This window comes from Pleurodeles waltl, chromosome 9 (genome assembly GCF_031143425.1).
Source record: "Pleurodeles waltl isolate 20211129_DDA chromosome 9, aPleWal1.hap1.20221129, whole genome shotgun sequence".
NCBI lineage: Eukaryota > Metazoa > Chordata > Amphibia > Caudata > Salamandridae > Pleurodeles > Pleurodeles waltl.
Window position 1 is genome coordinate 1145130959 of NC_090448.1, and position 16558 is coordinate 1145147516.

General features: G+C 45.0%; 1 protein-coding gene across 7 annotated transcripts in view; it reads right to left on the bottom strand.

Moving 5' to 3' along the window:
* Window positions 1-16558, bottom strand: part of SIPA1L1 (signal induced proliferation associated 1 like 1) — a 701300-nt gene that overhangs the window by 321859 nt on the left and 362883 nt on the right. For all 7 annotated transcript variants that reach the window (XM_069208954.1, XM_069208957.1, XM_069208956.1 and 4 more), the window contains one exon: window positions 10196-10299. In XM_069208954.1, coding sequence (XP_069065055.1) covers window positions 10196-10299 — 104 coding nt within the window. The remainder of the gene's footprint in view (window positions 1-10195; window positions 10300-16558) is intronic.

A 16558-nucleotide genomic window follows, 5' to 3' on the forward strand; every position in this document is an offset into this window, starting at 1 on the left:
AATTTGTAAGTCACTCCACACTCATTCCACATGTGTTTTAGGTATGCTGACATGAAGTTGGTACCTCTGTCAGACACCACCTCCTTAGGGAAACCCACTCTGGTAAAGATACCAATGAGGGCCTTGGCTACTGCAGGGGCAGTAGTCGACCTAAGGGGAATAGCTTCAGGATACCTGGTAGCATGATCCACTACTACCAGGATATACATATTTCCTGAGGCTGTGGGAGGTTCCAGTGGACCAACTATGTCCACACCCACTCTTTCAAAGGGCTCCCCCACCACTGGAAGTGGAATGAGGGGGGCCTTTGGGTGCCCACCTGTCTTACCACTGGCTTGACAGGTGGGGCAGGAGAGGCAAAACTCCTTAACCATGTTGGACATATTGGGCCAGTAGAAGTGGTTGACTAACCTCTCCCACGTCTTGGTTTGTCCCAGATGTCCAGCAAGGGGAATGTCATGGGCCAATGTTAGGATGAACTCTCTGAACAGCTGAGGCACCACCACTCTCCTAGTGGCACCAGGTTTGGGGTCTCTGGCCTCAGTGTACAGGAGTCCATCTTCCCAATAGACCCTATGCGTTCCATTTTTCTTGCCCTTGGACTCTTCAGCAGCTTGCTGCCTAAGGCCTTCAAGAGAGGGACAGGTTTCTTGTCCCTTACACAGCTCCTCCCTTGAGGGTCCCCCTGGGCCTAAGAGCTCAACCTGATAAGGTTCAAGCTCCAAAGGCTCAGTTCCCTCAGAGGGCAGAACTTCTTCCTGAGAAGAGAGGTTCCCTTTCTTTTGCTGTGTTGCAGTTGGTTTCCCAACTGACTTTCCTTTCCTCTTGGTAGGCTGGGCCATTCTTCCAGACTCCAGCTCTACTTGTTCACCCTGTGCCTTGCATTGTGCTCTTGTTTTCACACACACCAGTTCAGGGATACCCAGCATTGCTGCATGGGTTTTTAGTTCTACCTCAGCCCATGCTGAGGACTCCAGGTCATTTCCAAGCAGACAGTCCACTGGGATATTTGAGGAGACCACCACCTGTTTCAGGCCATTGACCCCTCCCCATTCTAAAGTAACCATTGCCATGGGATGTACTTTTCTCTGATTGTCAGCGTTGGTGACTGTGTAAGTTTTTCCAGTCAGGTATTGGCCAGGGGAAACCAGTTTCTCTGTCACCATGGTGACACTGGCACCTGTATCCCTCAGGCCCTCTATTCTAGTCCCATTAATTAAGAGTTGCTGTCTGTATTTTTGCATGTTAGGCGGCCAGACAGCTAGTGTGGCTAAATCCACCCCACCCTCAGAAACTAGAGTAGCTTCAGTGTGGACCCTGATTTGCTCTGGGCACACTGTTGATCCCACTTGGAGACTAGCCATACCAGTGTTACCTGGATGGGAGTTTGGAGTGGAACCTTTCTTGGGACAGGCCTTGTCTCCAGTTTGGTGTCCATGCTGTTTACAGCTATGACACCAGGCCTTTTTGGGATCAAAGTTTTTACCCTTGTACCCATTGTTTTGTGAAGAGGCTCTGGGCCCACCCTCCTGTGCAGGTTTTTGGGGGCCTGTAGAAGACTCTTTACTATTTTTAGTTTTGGTTGTCTCATCACCCTTCCCCTGGGGAGTCTTTGTGACCCCTTTCTTTTGGTCACCCCCTGTTGAAGTCTTGGACACCCTTGTCTTGACCCAATGGTCCGCCTTCTTTCCCAATTCTTGGGGAGAAATTGGTCCTAGGTCTACCAGATGCTGATGCAGTTTATCATTGAAACAATTACTTAACAGGTGTTCTTTCACAAATAAATTGTACAGCCCATCATAATTACTTACACCACTGCCTTGAATCCAACCATCTAGTGTTTTCACTGAGTAGTCTACAAAGTCAACCCAGGTCTGGCTCGAGGATTTTTGAGCCCCCCTGAATCTAATCCTATACTCCTCAGTGGAGAATCCAAAGCCCTCAATCAGGGTACCCTTCATGAGGTCATAAGATTCTGCATCTTTTCCAGAGAGTGTGAGGAGTCTATCCCTACACTTTCCAGTGAACATTTCCCAAAGGAGAGCACCCCAGTGAGATCTGTTCACTTTTCTGGTTACACAAGCCCTCTCAAAAGCTGTGAACCACTTGGTGATGTCATCACCATCTTCAAATTTTGTCACAATCCCTTTGGGGATTTTTAACATGTCAGGAGAATCTCTGACCCTATTTATATTGCTGCCACCATTGATGGGTCCTAGGCCCATCTCTTGTCTTTCCCTTTCTATGGCTAGGAGCTGTCTCTCTAAAGCCAATCTTTTGGCCATCCTGGCTAACAGGAGGTCATCTTCACTGAGAGCATCCTCAGTGATTTCAGAAATGTGGGACCCTCCTGTGAGGGACTCACTATTTCTGACTAACACAGTTGGAGACAGGACTTGAGGGGACCTGTTCTCCCTATTTAGGACTGGAGGAGGGACATTGGCCTCCAAGTCACTAATTTCTTCCTCTGTGAGGTCATCATCAGAGGGGTTGGCTTTTTCAAACTCTGCCAACAGCTCCTGGAGCTGAATTTTGGTAGGTCTGGAGCCAATGGTTATTTTTTTGATATTACAGAGAGACCTTAGCTCCCTCATCTTAAGATGGAGGTAAGGTGTGGTGTCGAGTTCCACCACATTCATCTCTGTATCAGACATTATTTTGCTAAGAGTTGGAAGACTTTTTAAAGAATCTAAAACTGTTTCTAGAATCTAATTTCAAACTTTTAACAAACTTTTAAACTCTAAAAGACAATGCTAAACAGGGACTTAACACACAAGGCCCTAGCAGGACTTTTAAGAATTTAGAAAAATTTCAAATTGCAAAAATGAATTTCTAATGACAATTTTGGAATTTGTCGTGTGATCAGGTATTGGCTGAGTAGTCCAGCAAATGCAAAGTCTTGTACCCCACCGCTGATCCACCAATGTAGGAAGTTGGCTCTGTATGTGCTATTTCAAAGTAAGGAATAGCATGCACAGAGTCCAAGGGTTCCCCTTAGAGGTAAGATAGTGGCAAAAAGAGATAATACTAATGCTCTATTTTGTGGTAGTGTGGTCGAGCAGTAGGCTTATCCAAGGAGTAGTGTTAAGCATTTGTTGTACATACACATAGACAATAAATGAGGTACACACACTCAGAGACAAATCCAGCCAATAGGTTTTTGTATAGAAAAATATATTTTCTTAGTTTATTTTAAGAACCACAGGTTCAAATTCTACATGTAATATCTCATTTGAAAGGTATTGCAGGTAAGTACTTTAGGAACTTTAAATCATAAAAATTGCATGTATACTTTTCAAGTTATTGACAAATAGCTGTTTTAAAAGTGGACACTTAGTGCAATTTTCACAGTTCCTAGGGGAGGTAAGTTTTGGTTAGTTTTACCAGGTAAGTAAGACACTTACAGGGTTCAGTTCTTGGTCCAAGGTAGCCCACCGTTGGGGGTTCAGAGCAACCCCAAAGTCACCACACCAGCAGCTCAGGGCCGGTCAGGTGCAGAGTTCAAAGTGGTGCCCAAAACGCATAGGCTAGAATGGAGAGAAGGGGGTGTCCCGGTTCCGGTCTGCTTGCAGGTAAGTACCCGCGTCTTCGGAGGGCAGACCAGGGGGGTTTTGTAGGGCACCGGGGGGGACACAAGCCCACACAGAAATTTCACCCTCAGCAGCGCGGGGGCGGCCGGGTGCAGTGTAGAAACCAGCGTCGGGTTCGCAATGTTAGTCTATGAGAGATCAAGGGATCTCTTCAGCGCTGCAGGCAGGCAAGGGGGGGCTTCCTCGGGGAAACCTCCACTTGGGCAAGGGAGAGGGACTCCTGGGGGTCACTTCTCCAGTGAAAGTCCGGTCCTTCAGGTCCTGGGGGCTGCGGGTGCAGGGTCTTTTCCAGGCGTCGGGACTTGGATTCAAGGAGTCGCGGTCAGGGGAAGCCTCGGGATTCCCTCTGCAGGCGGCGCTGTGGGGGCTCAGGGGGGACAGGTTTTTATACTCACAGTATCAGAGTAGTCCTGGGGTCCCTCCTGAGGTGTTGGATCTCCACCAGCCGAGTCGGGGTCGCCGGGTGCAGTGTTGCAAGTCTCACGCTTCTTGCGGGGAGCTTGCAGGGTTCTTTCAAGGCTGCTGGAAACAAAGTTGCAGCCTTTCTTGGAGCAGGTCCGCTGTCCTCGGGAGTTTCTTGTCTTTTCGAAGCAGGGGCAGTCCTCAGAGGATGTCGAGGTCGCTGGTCCCTTTGGAAGGCGTCGCTGGAGCAGGATCTTTGGAAGGCAGGAGACAGGCCGGTGAGTTTCTGGAGCCAAGGCAGTTGTCGTCTTCTGGTCTTCCTCTGCAGGGGTTTTCAGCTAGGCAGTCCTTCTTCTTGTAGTTGCAGGAATCTAATTTTCTAGGGTTCAGGGTAGCCCTTAAATACTAAATTTAAGGGCGTGTTTAGGTCTGGGGGGTTAGTAGCCAATGGCTACTAGCCCTGAGGGTGGGTACACCCTCTTTGTGCCTCCTCCCAAGGGGAGGGGGTCACAATCCTAACCCTATTGGGGGAATCCTCCATCTGCAAGATGGAGGATTTCTAAAAGTTAGAGTCACTTCAGCTCAGGACACCTTAGGGGCTGTCCTGACTGGCCAGTGACTCCTCCTTGTTGCTTTCTTTGTTCCCTCCAGCCTTGCCGCCAAAAGTGGGGGCCGTGGCCGGAGGGGGCGGGCAACTCCACTAAGCTGGAGTGCCCTGCTGGGCTGTGACAAAGGGGTGAGCCTTTGAGGCTCACCGCCAGGTGTTACAGCTCCTGCCTGGGGGAGGTGTTAGCATCTCCACCCAGTGCAGGCTTTGTTACTGGCCTCAGAGTGACAAAGGCACTCTCCCCATGGGGCCAGCAACATGTCTCTGGTGTGGCAGGCTGCTGAAACTAGTCAGCCTACACAGATAGTCGGTTAAGTTTCAGGGGGCACCTCTAAGGTGCCCTCTGTGGTGTATTTTACAATAAAATGTACACTGGCATCAGTGTGCATTTATTGTGCTGAGAAGTTTGATACCAAACTTCCCAGTTTTCAGTGTAGCCATTATGGTGCTGTGGAGTTCGTGTTTGACAGACTCCCAGACCATATACTCTTATGGCTACCCTGCACTTACAATGTCTAAGGTTTTGTTTAGACACTGTAGGGGTACCATGCTCATGCACTGGTACCCTCACCTATGGTATAGTGCACCCTGCCTTAGGGCTGTAAGGCCTGCTAGAGGGGTGTCTTACCTATACTGCATAGGCAGTGAGAGGCTGGCATGGCACCCTGAGGGGAGTGCCATGTCGACTTACTCGTTTTGTCCTCACTAGCACACACAAGCTGGCAAGCAGTGTGTCTGTGCTGAGTGAGAGGTCTCCAGGGTGGCATAAGACATGCTGCAGCCCTTAGAGACCTTCCTTGGCATCAGGGCCCTTGGTACTAGAAGTACCAGTTACAAGGGACTTATCTGGATGCCAGGGTCTGCCAATTGTGGATACAAAAGTACAGGTTAGGGAAAGAACACCGGTGCTGGGGCCTGGTTAGCAGGCCTCAGCACACTTTCAATTGTAAACATAGCATCAGCAAAGGCAAAAAGTCAGGGGGCAACCATGCCAAGGAGGCATTTCCTTACAGTCAGGAATTTCGGATGTCAAAAAAACCCATGAGAGACCAGTACGGTGTATAGATGACACACCCCAGTACTTGGTATATTGTATTCTTTTTTTTTTTTTAAAGACTAAAACCTGCAAGCCAGAGAAGGAGAACAAAATAAAACTGGATATGATATTTTGTTCTGAACTCCTGACTTCGGCACTCAAAGTCTAGAGCTAAAGAGCGGTCTTGTGTGGCCAATTCAGGATGATGGACCTCTGATCATCTCATACTGGTTACAGTATAACCAGCATATGAGCAGCTCAGATCAAAACAACACTTGCATAGCCACCTTTGAAAGCATATAATTACTTATCTTACATAAATTCAAATTATTTGTAATATAGTCAGGGTATTTTCTCAAAACCAACAAGTAAGCAACTGTACGGTTCACTTCCTTTTGCTTTCAAATGAAAGAGTTCTGCTTAGTAATTTCCCTTCTGCAATGCAATTTATGAAGGGCATATTAAAGATTAAAGATTATCCTCCATTTAAATCCTTATTACAGTACCATCTGTCCATGGATTCTGCTAGCAGATAGCCTTCAGCTGCCAGAGATAGTTACGCCATCTTCTCCGCTATCTGTATTTCGAGGCACAAAATCTGTTTCTGATGTGTCAGAATGAAAAGCTCAATCTAATGAACTGCTAAAGCTTGAAAGCTTGGTGTAGAGATTCAGATTTTTGTGCCTGTAAAGAGCTGATGGGCAATATTTGTTTGAACCTAAATGAGACGGGAGCAAGTTTCTTTTAATTCCATTTTGCCTTTTATATCCCCAAAGCACTTCAAAATTAACCTGCTTCTCCCTCGACAAAACACATTTCATTACAAAGCTCCACACAATCCCAAACATGTAAACTGGAGTAGCGTAAGAGAAAAGCTGGAGAACAGGGTAACCAAGGCTCAAAAGAAATAAAGACGTTTTTCTTCTTTTAGGTGTCTAGCCTGATGCCCAGCTTAGCACAAACAAACTCTTCATTTTTCTCTTTCACATTATTGTTAAAGTTGCACGTTCCTAAAATGTCAGTTTCTATATTAGTGAATTACTGTGCTATGCAGAAAATGTTACAGCACATTGCAAATTAGGGTCAAACAAAAGGCGAGGGCACAAAAGCACGGAGAAAGGGCACTAAGCAGTCTTTCAAGTCTAGCACCAAGTGGCCAATAAGGCCATAAGCTGCCCCAAAATTCTTTTTATTTTTAATAGTGGAATATTTAGTTGTATTACTATGGACTCACAGCTTGCGATTCAACGTGTGCATCCATTCTTCCTTCTGTGATTTCAGTGGACTGCAACATCACCATGCGTAGTGGATGTTAGCCTGATGAATTTTGAAAAGAGCAGCTAGCACTTTGAAAGCCCAGCATAAACAAACCCTCATGATAGAACACATTTAATGATTCCAGAGTCTGAAAGTATTTTTACCTACAGCTCTACGGAGCTGGAATCCCTCAGATTCACAGCCTGGAAGACATATAAACAAGGTAGACTTAACTAAGTGAGCACTAGCAGGGAACCCATACAATTTATGAATGAGGGCAATGTGCGAAAACGCCAGTGGTGCAACAAAGGTAAGCCTGTCCGTATCGAGAAATTAACCAGGCACACTGCAAGAATTATTTCAGAAAAAGAATGTTATATGGTTTTATACCTGTGGAATCGATATTCTGAATGATATGATTGCATGAAGCCTCAAACCCAGAATTGGCTTTTGCAATCCCTAGGTGTTAGAAGCTGTTCTTCTTAGACGAAACTAAAGAGGACAGGTCGTTGATAGTTTTAAAGGAACACTCCTATTCACTCACATCTACCTTTAGTTTGAGATTAATTTCCAAGAGTACAAGTCACTGGTTTTAATATCATGGTTTCACTTTCCTTTTTATTTATGGGGATCCTCTTACCAACTACAAATTCACAATTAATAAGTTACTTACCTTTGGTAACCCCTTATCTGGTAGAGACCATCTAGCCATAGATTCCTTACTTTTGGATATCCCCAGGCATCAGACTAGATGCAGAATATTTTTGAGCAGTACCCCTGCATGACAATAAGTGACGTAGTTAAGCTCTGCGTCGGTGTCATCCTTGACGGAAGTGACAGCTGTGGTGCCTATACAGTATAGGTGCCACAGCTGTGAGCTGACATCAGTAACTTTGGCAACTTTCCACACCAGCGCAGAACCACAATGAAAACTGACCAATGGAGTGGAAAAAACGAAGGCCCTGAGAAGAGTATCCCTTGCAATACAATTAGCTTGCAGAGAATGGGAGGGTCAGTAAGGAATCTGTGGCTAGACAGTCTCTACCAAATAAGGGGTAACTGAAGGTAAGTAACTTGTTCCTCTGATAGAGACTCCTAGCTGCAGGCTCCTTAACTTAGAATAGATACCCAAGCAATGCCTTACCCAAAGGTGGGTCTATGAACCCATTTGTAAATCAAAAGGTCCCCTAGCACCGAAAGGGCAAGGTACCCATCTCAACGGATTGGACTCTCCTGACAGTAGTGTCTGACAAACATGTGCATGCAGGTCCATGTTGCTACCTGTCATATCGCGACATGGACTCTATGGGACAACGCAGTCACAAGCCTTAGCTCTGTTGGAATGAGCACACAAACCCTCAGCGGGTTGCTTCCTGGCCAACGCATAGCCGATCTTGACGCAGAGCACTATCCATCTTCAGATGGTTCATTTCTACACAGCCGTCCCTTCTTAGGTCCTACATAACCCCACGAGGAGTTGATTTTCCACACAAGTCTTTTGTACGGTCTGGGTCCAAATGGTGGAGTCTCTCCTCTTCTTTGTAGGGATGAGGCAGATGGAAGGGAGTCACAACCTTTAGAAAGAAGGAGGCATGTGTCCTGAGGACGAAGTTGTCCAGGTAGAAGGTGGTTTAGGGAGGGTGCTCCAAGTACGCCTTCAATTCAGTGACCCTCCTGGTCGATGTTATGACCATTATGAAGACAGTTTTGATGGTCAAAAGACCATTTGTGCAAATGCTGAAATGGTGCACAAATGGTGGGAACAAGTTTCAGATCCCACTAAGGTATGATGAATGGTGAGGGGAAAAACGTGCTGCAAGCCTTTAGGAAACCTAGCCAGAACAGGTGACTTAAATAAATGTTGGTCCGGCAAATGCAAAAAAGCTACAATGGCTGAAAGATAACCTTCAACTGTGCCCAGGGCAGAAATTCAACGCTTACCCTGCTGTTGCACAGACCGGAGTGGGAACATCATATTTCACCCCTACAAAATCCAACGCTTTACCTACTGCTGCACAGACTGGAATGGGAACAGTAAATGTCACAGCTCCGAGAATCAACATTTTCCCTAGTGTTGCACATACTGGAGTGAGAATAGTGAATGTTAACCCCTCCAAAATCCAACACTTTCCCTACTGTTGCACAGACTAGAGCAGAAATATTATGTTTAATATTCTAAGGCACCAATAGTTTTAATAAAGTTAGTTAAATAGAGTTTATAGCAATGATTTTTGTAACATTTATTTTATTTTAAATGTATTTCAATGTTTATAGCATTTTTTATAAATGCTCTTTTTAGATTTTTCAATGTTCAATATTTTATTTATTGTGTACATTAATATGTTTTGTACTCATTTTTATGGATGTATTGCTTTATTATATATAACTAGTCTACCGTTTAAGAAAAATATTTATTTTGCCTTATATTTGTAATATTTTAAATGTATTAGCACAAACATATAGACAATTTCTTATTAATAAAATAAAAAATGTAAATAAATATTTTTAATTATCTTACATGGTCTCAATATATAAACACAAATGTAAACATTTGATTATTATATATTATACTTATATACAGTATTAAGCATTAGTGGAATATATAAATTATATATATTTTAGAAAAATATTTAACACTTACTACTTTAAAAGTTATATTAATAAAATAAATATATCTGGACTAAATTGGTGACAACATTTTTCTCTGATATTTTTGTACTTACCATTATAAGTATAGATACACTTTATTATGGTAAATGATATTTTTGACAATATTTTTTAACATGATAGTGTCAGTGATCCACACCTATTTTTCTAACCCTTGCAAGTGTGTAAACTATACATAGCAAAGCGCAAGCAGTTGAATATATTTACACTGTGGTCATACTTTGTGAATCAGGAATGTCATGGCGGGTCTAGAACCTTTTTCCAGGGTGAGGTCAGACTTGCACCTGGAATAATCCACTGACTCAGGTCCCTACTGTCTGCACCTACATCCAATTCTGCAAGTACGCTTCAATCTTGAACAGCAACTATTTCAGCTTATAATTTCCGGGTGACAATAAAATCTTGCTTGGATAAAAAAAAAAAAAAAATCTATAGTTTAAATCACTTGCTAAGATGTGTGTGCAAAATAGGAGTCTTCACAAAATAAAATACTCGCCTCGCTAATCAACTTAAGAAATAGAATGTGGCCTTTGCGTCTGACACCTTGAAGTTTTTTTTTTTTTTTTTGAAGCGCCACGGAACCCAATTGCAACTTTCAAAAAGATAACTACTTGTCATGAGTAATACATGTCCTACCTGTTGCTTGTTGTTCGGAGTGTATGGCAGCATGGTTGAAACATGGAACATAATTTCATAATCTTTGTAGGTGGTATAAAGAGAGTGGGTGCCAGTGGAGTCCGCTGTAATCAGAAAAATAAATCTGTATTACTCCACAAAGGCTGTGATTTTGAAAGAAAAAACTCTTGCACTCTATTTGAAGACTAGTATCACTATGAATTACCTTAAAGTGTGATCTTAACTTTCAGTCAAGCCTCATAAAGGAGTTAGGTTGTTAAGCTTAACATACAGTAACTTTGATTGTCAGTCAACAAAGCTAGATTTCTTGTACCAAGACTGCACACTTGTATATGTAAAATGTACTAGATGCTATAACAAAATTTAAATACTATTAGGGTATGGAGGCAAGGATTATGCTCATCTTTCTTCACATTATGTATTAAAGCAGCCTTCAAACCAACATTAAGAACTAACTTTGCCATGAACCCAAAAGATAGGAAACTGATAGCGAGCCAATTACTGTTCACTGAAGTGTTACACATTGTTCCTTTCTGTGACCCCCTTTGTTCATGCGACAGCAGCCGCTGTTGAAAAGCATCCCATTCTTGTTTACAGGTGTCATTCCTTGCACGAATAAGAACACAATATTTTAATTCATACAATCGGAACAGTGTACATAGCCTGCCATCACCGCAACACATTGCATTACCTGCTTTCATACCACATCATATGACTAGAACATAAGGCAGACCAATGTATCTGAATATAAATGGTCAATACTTACACCTTACGGCAGTCGTCCATCCAGAACCTTCAGCTTATACCACACTCAATGCCTCAGGGTGGGAATGCAAGAGTTTTATCTCGACGGGTGGGATAATCCTCACCTCCGTGTCCTCAAAATTGAAACTCTGTTACAGGAGCTAGGAAATGTTATATTCTATGTCCAAACCGGAGGCAAGGTTTATGCTTTTTTAAAGCTTGTAAACTATTAAAGATACCATATTCAAGACAGGTTTAAAAAAATAAAATTAAAAAAAAGGATTCTTTTAAACATGGGATATGAAGACCGGTCTGCAGCATTAATGATGTATTCCAGTCTCACTACCAGGGAAAAAGCCATGGAGTCCATTGCTCCTCGGGTCTAGTGTGCCCCAAACACCAAGGTACCTATACCTTCCTCCTGCATAATCCATCTAACCCACCTTGCTACAGTGGGAGAGGAATCTTGGAGATGGAAATCAAGACCTGAAGTTCCCGGGGGTGGGGGGTGTTCGCAATTCCTCAGCCATTCTCATAAGCCAGATGCATCTGACCACACACTACTTTGGTGTCTTATTAAAAGCCGGAGAGGAAACAGTCCTACAGTTACATATGGTTGCCCCCAAGATATGAAAGGTAACTCCGCCTGGGTTAAAAATCCGACCTCTAATGTTCAAGGCCCAGACGTCTGGCAATTGCCAGCAGAAAACAAGACACAACAGCACAGCCAGCTTACATGATAACTTCTTCAGTGAGAGGTATTTATTAATCTGCCATGAAAGGAGGATATTACGGACTTTATTCACATCCCACAAGGATGTATATCAGGGGTCTGAAGGATGAGACAAACAAATCCCCCTCATCAACTTACTAACGGATGTTCCCCTGCAGAAGAACTCAATTGGGAAGTGCCCTGCAAAAATGGCAGATCGGAAAATACTTACTGATCTGAAAGCCATGCCCTGCGAAGCCAAAGAATGCAAAAAAAAAAAATCAGGATGTGCACAACATCGGACCCTACAGAAGTCTTACCCCTCTGCACACACCAATTTATGCATCAAGTACAGGCAGACCTTAAACGTTTGACCACTCCCTATGCCAAGAGTCATTCAGCTGTTAGTGAAAGCCCTGTGATTTTCCATCGTTCCCTGTAATCCTGCAAGCCACAAGTTGTAAATTCCCTGCTGTCACCAAGTGGTGGGGATTCCTTGACAAATCCCTTAAGAGATAAGGAAACTGGGGGTAGATGGATTGGAGAATCCCAAGAAAGTTCCAGTAGAACTAGAAACCAAACTTGTGACCCCCCAAATCAGTGTGACGACCACTAAAGTAGCCCTCTGTCTGCACACTTGTGTTGACAGTTGCATGATCCTTGCTCAGGACTCCAATCTACGAGAAAGGCATTGGTTGCTGTGCCTAGGTGATCTTAAGAACCTGTCCAGGGTGTGATTCAGCCTTGAAGCAAACAAGTCCACTGAGAAGGGACACCTCCTGCATTTCCATCCAGCAAACATCCCCAGATCCATCTTTCACAAGCTCGTGTCCTGTAGATTCCGCAAGTGCCAATCCACGCTGTGTTTACCTTTCCTGTAAGATATTCCGCAGTGACTGAAGAATAAGTTACTTACCTTACGTAACGCTTTTTCTGGTGGATACCTGTGGATTCCTCACCTTATGAATTCTCCCAAAGCGCCAGCATTCAATGGAAATTTTCTTCCTAGCTATCCAAGTCGATGAGGACGCCACAAATGCACGGCTCCGCAGGCGACTCCATCCTTGCACACCAGCATGATGACGGCAGTTTCACCACTTTTTAGGTGCTTTCGAGGCAAACAGGTGAATACTCACCACAAAACAACAATATATACCAATCCAAACACAAATATAAACCACAATATTTGTTTATATAAAAACACCAAAAACGTATATACATTTATAATAAAAGAAGTCTTGGTATGACCAGACAGGCAACAGGGAGGCGGGTGGGAGTGTGAGGAATCCACATATAGCTACTGTATCTACCAGAAAAAGCGTTACCAAAGGTAAGTAACTTGTTCTTCTGATGGATAAAACTACCTGTGGATTCCTCCCCTTATGAACAGAATCCCAAAGCAGTCCCGCACTCTCAGGTGGGTGCCTGACCGGTCAAACCAAGAAATCCTGCAAAACAGAACATGCAAAATGGCCGTCCGTCCTAACTTCTAAGTCTAAGCAATAATGCTTCGTGAAAGTGTGGAGGGAAGCCCAAGTTGCGGCCTTACAAATTTCAGCAACTGGGACACCTCCAACCAAGGCCGAAGTAGCAGACTTAGCCCTGGTGAAATAGGCCCTAATACCTTCAGGAGGAACATTCTTTGCCAGTGAATAACAAATCTTTACATAAAGAATGATCCACCTGGAAAGGGTTCTCTTGTGGACGGCCTTGCCCCTCAGTTTGCCCACATACCCAGCGAAGAGTTGATCATCATCTCTAAAGTCTTGTCCTCTCAATGTAGAAACTCAGAGCCCTTTTTGGATCTAAGCGATGAAGACTTTCCTCCTGTGATGGATGAGGAGGAGGGTAAAAGGATGAGTGTGTTATAGACTGGCCCATATGAAAGGGAGTGACTACTTTAGGAAGGAAAGCCGCCCTGGTTCTCAGCACCACCTTGTCAGCATAAAAGGTTGTAAAAGGAGGTTTCACACTAAGCCTGAAGCTCACTCACACGGCTAGCCAACGTGATAGCCGTTAAGAAAAACGTTTTTAAAACTAAATGCCTCAACGGGCAAGAATTCATTGGTTCAAACAGTGAACCCTTTAAAAAAGTCCGAACCAAATTCAAATCCCACTGAGGCATGACAAACAGAGTGGGAGGAAACTTGTTAGTCAAACCTTTCAAGAATCTAATAACTATAGGGGACTTAAATAAGGAAGGCTGATCAGAAAGGCAAAGAAAGGCTGACAGCGCTGATGAATAACCCTTCACAGTCCCAACAGCACATCCCTTCTGTGCCAAGGAAAAGTCAAAAAGCAAAACATCAGAGAGATGGGCCTTTAAGGGATCAATTTGCCTCTCTCCACACCAAGCAACAATTTTTGCCCATCTATTAGCATAGAAAGTCTAGTGGCGTGTCGCCTCGCCAATAAGATAACATCCACCACTTCTGGAGGGAGAGGAAAGGAACTCAGATTGCCCCGTTCAATCTCCAGGCATGTAGGTGCAGGCTCTGGAGGTGTAGAACTGGCCCCTGCGAGAGGAGGTCTGCCCGTCCTTTAGGGCAGAGGGGCCACGCCCCCCCACCTTTTCACGCTCATAAATAGTGCCTGTCAGGCTGAGCAAAGGTTAGCCTGACAGACACTCTTCATGTTTAGCTCAGGCAGCCAGGAGTGAGACATGCGCAAACTCCTGGCTGCTTGAGCTGAACTTTGCTGGGCTTAAACCTGAAGCGCCCAGGGAGTGTGGAAATCGGTGACACCTCGTCACAGAGTCGGGTGGGGTCAACAGTCTCACTGACCCCCATCCCACTCTGTGACAAAGTTGGGACTGCTGCCTTCCCTCACTGGCTGACCTAAGGTTAGCCAGTGAGGGAAGGCAGGGGGGTGAGGGGGGAGAGAAGAGAGAGAGAAGAGAGAGAGAGAGAGAGAGAGAGAGAGAGAGAGAGAAGAGAGAAGAGAGAGAAGAGAGAGAGAAGAGAGAGAGAAGAGAGAGAGAGAGAGAGAGAGAGAGAGAGAGAGAGAGAGAGAGAGAGAGAGTTTTTTTTATTTTAATGAATGTTTGGTGCGTGCGTGTATGTTTGAATGTTGATGAGTGCTGTGAATGGATGTGCATGCATGTGTGAATGAATGAGTGTGTTCCTGTCGTCCCGAAAAACTGCCGGCCGCCACTGCTGCCCTGTGAGGAAGATGGAGCGGAGGGCACAGTAAGAGTTGGATAAGGTCTGTGTACCACACCCTCCTAGGCCAATCTGAAGCTATTAATAGGACTTGAGCCCGATCTTGGCGAATCTTCCTCAGAACCCGAGGAATCAAGGGTATAGGGGAAAACGCGTAAAGCAACTGGTCGCACCAAGACATCTGAAACGCATTCCCCAACGCCCCCTGCACCTGAACGATGGGCAGTGTGCGTTCTCCTGAGTGGCAAACAGGTCTATCTGTGGAAATACCCACATCCGAAAGATGTGAAGAACCAGATCTGGATGGAGACGTCACTCGTGATTGGACGAGAAATGCCAACTGAGACTGTCCGCACGTACGTTGACAACTCCAGCCAGAAGGTTTGCTCCTATGCAAATCCGATGGTCCTGCGCCCAGGGCCAGAGCCACAGAGCCTTTCTGCAGAGAAGGAACGACCCTACACCTCCCTTCTTATTGACGTACCACATCGCGGTAGTGTTGTCTGTCAAGACTTGAACTGACTGACCGCGAAGGGACAGGAGGAAGGCCTTGAGAGCCAGACATATTGCCCGTAATGCTAACAGATTGATGTGAAACATTTGTTCCGCTGGAGACCAATAGCCCTCGATCTCCAAGTCCCCTAGATGAGATCCCCACCTTAGGGTGGAAGCATCCGTTATGACCGTGGCCACCAGAGGTGGGAGGCAAAACGGCCTTTCCTGAGAAAGGTTGCTGTCAACAGTCCACCATCATAGATCTGCTGTAGCATATCTGGAGATCGTTATCAACTCCTCCAGATTCCCTTTGTGTTGAAACCACTGCTTGCGGAGGCACCACTGGAGAGCCCTCATTTGCCGACGTGCACGAGTGACCAACAGAATGTAAGAAGCAAACAAACCGAGCAGACATAGGACCTTGAGGACTGGAACAGGAGCTCCTTTTGAAACATTGGAATCAACGCCTGAATGTCCTGAATCCTCTGAGGCAGAGGGTAGGCCCGATTCAATGTTGTATCCAGTACTGCCCCTATGAACAGGAGACGCTGAGAGGGCTCCAGGTGAGACTTGGGCATGTTTACCCTAAAGCCGAGGTTGAACAACAACTGTGTTGTCATTTGCAAGTGATGCAGCACAAGCTCTGGGGACCCGGCTTTGATCAGCCAATCGTCCAGGTAAGGGAATACAGATACACCCTTCCTTCTGAGGTCCGCTGCAATCACCGCCATCACCTTCGTGAAGACTTTAGTTGCGGAAGTAAGACCAAAAGGAAGGACCGCAAACTGTTAGTGTTGCGACCCTACCACAAACCTGTGCGACTTCAGAATGGGGATATGAAAATAAGCATCCTGCAAGTTGCCAGACACCATCCAGTCTTCTTTGTTCAACACCATAAGCACCTGTGCTATGGTCAGCATTTGGAATTTCTCCTGTCTGAAGAACAAATTGAAAATCCTCAGGTCCATGATAGGCCTTAATCGACCATCCTTCTGGTGAATCAGGAAATACCTTGAATAGCATCCGTGAGCCTTTTCCTGCTCTGGAACCAACTCCACTGCACCCTTTAACAAAAGGACTTACACCTCCTGCTGAAGCACCAGGAGATGGTCTTCTGTGCAAAACGAATGAAGGGGAGGGGTGGGAGGGGGAAACTCCTGAAAAAAAAAGGGCATAACCTTTCCCCACAATATTCAGCACTCAAGAGTCCGATGTGATTAACTCCCACTCTTGGGAAAATGAAATAGCCTT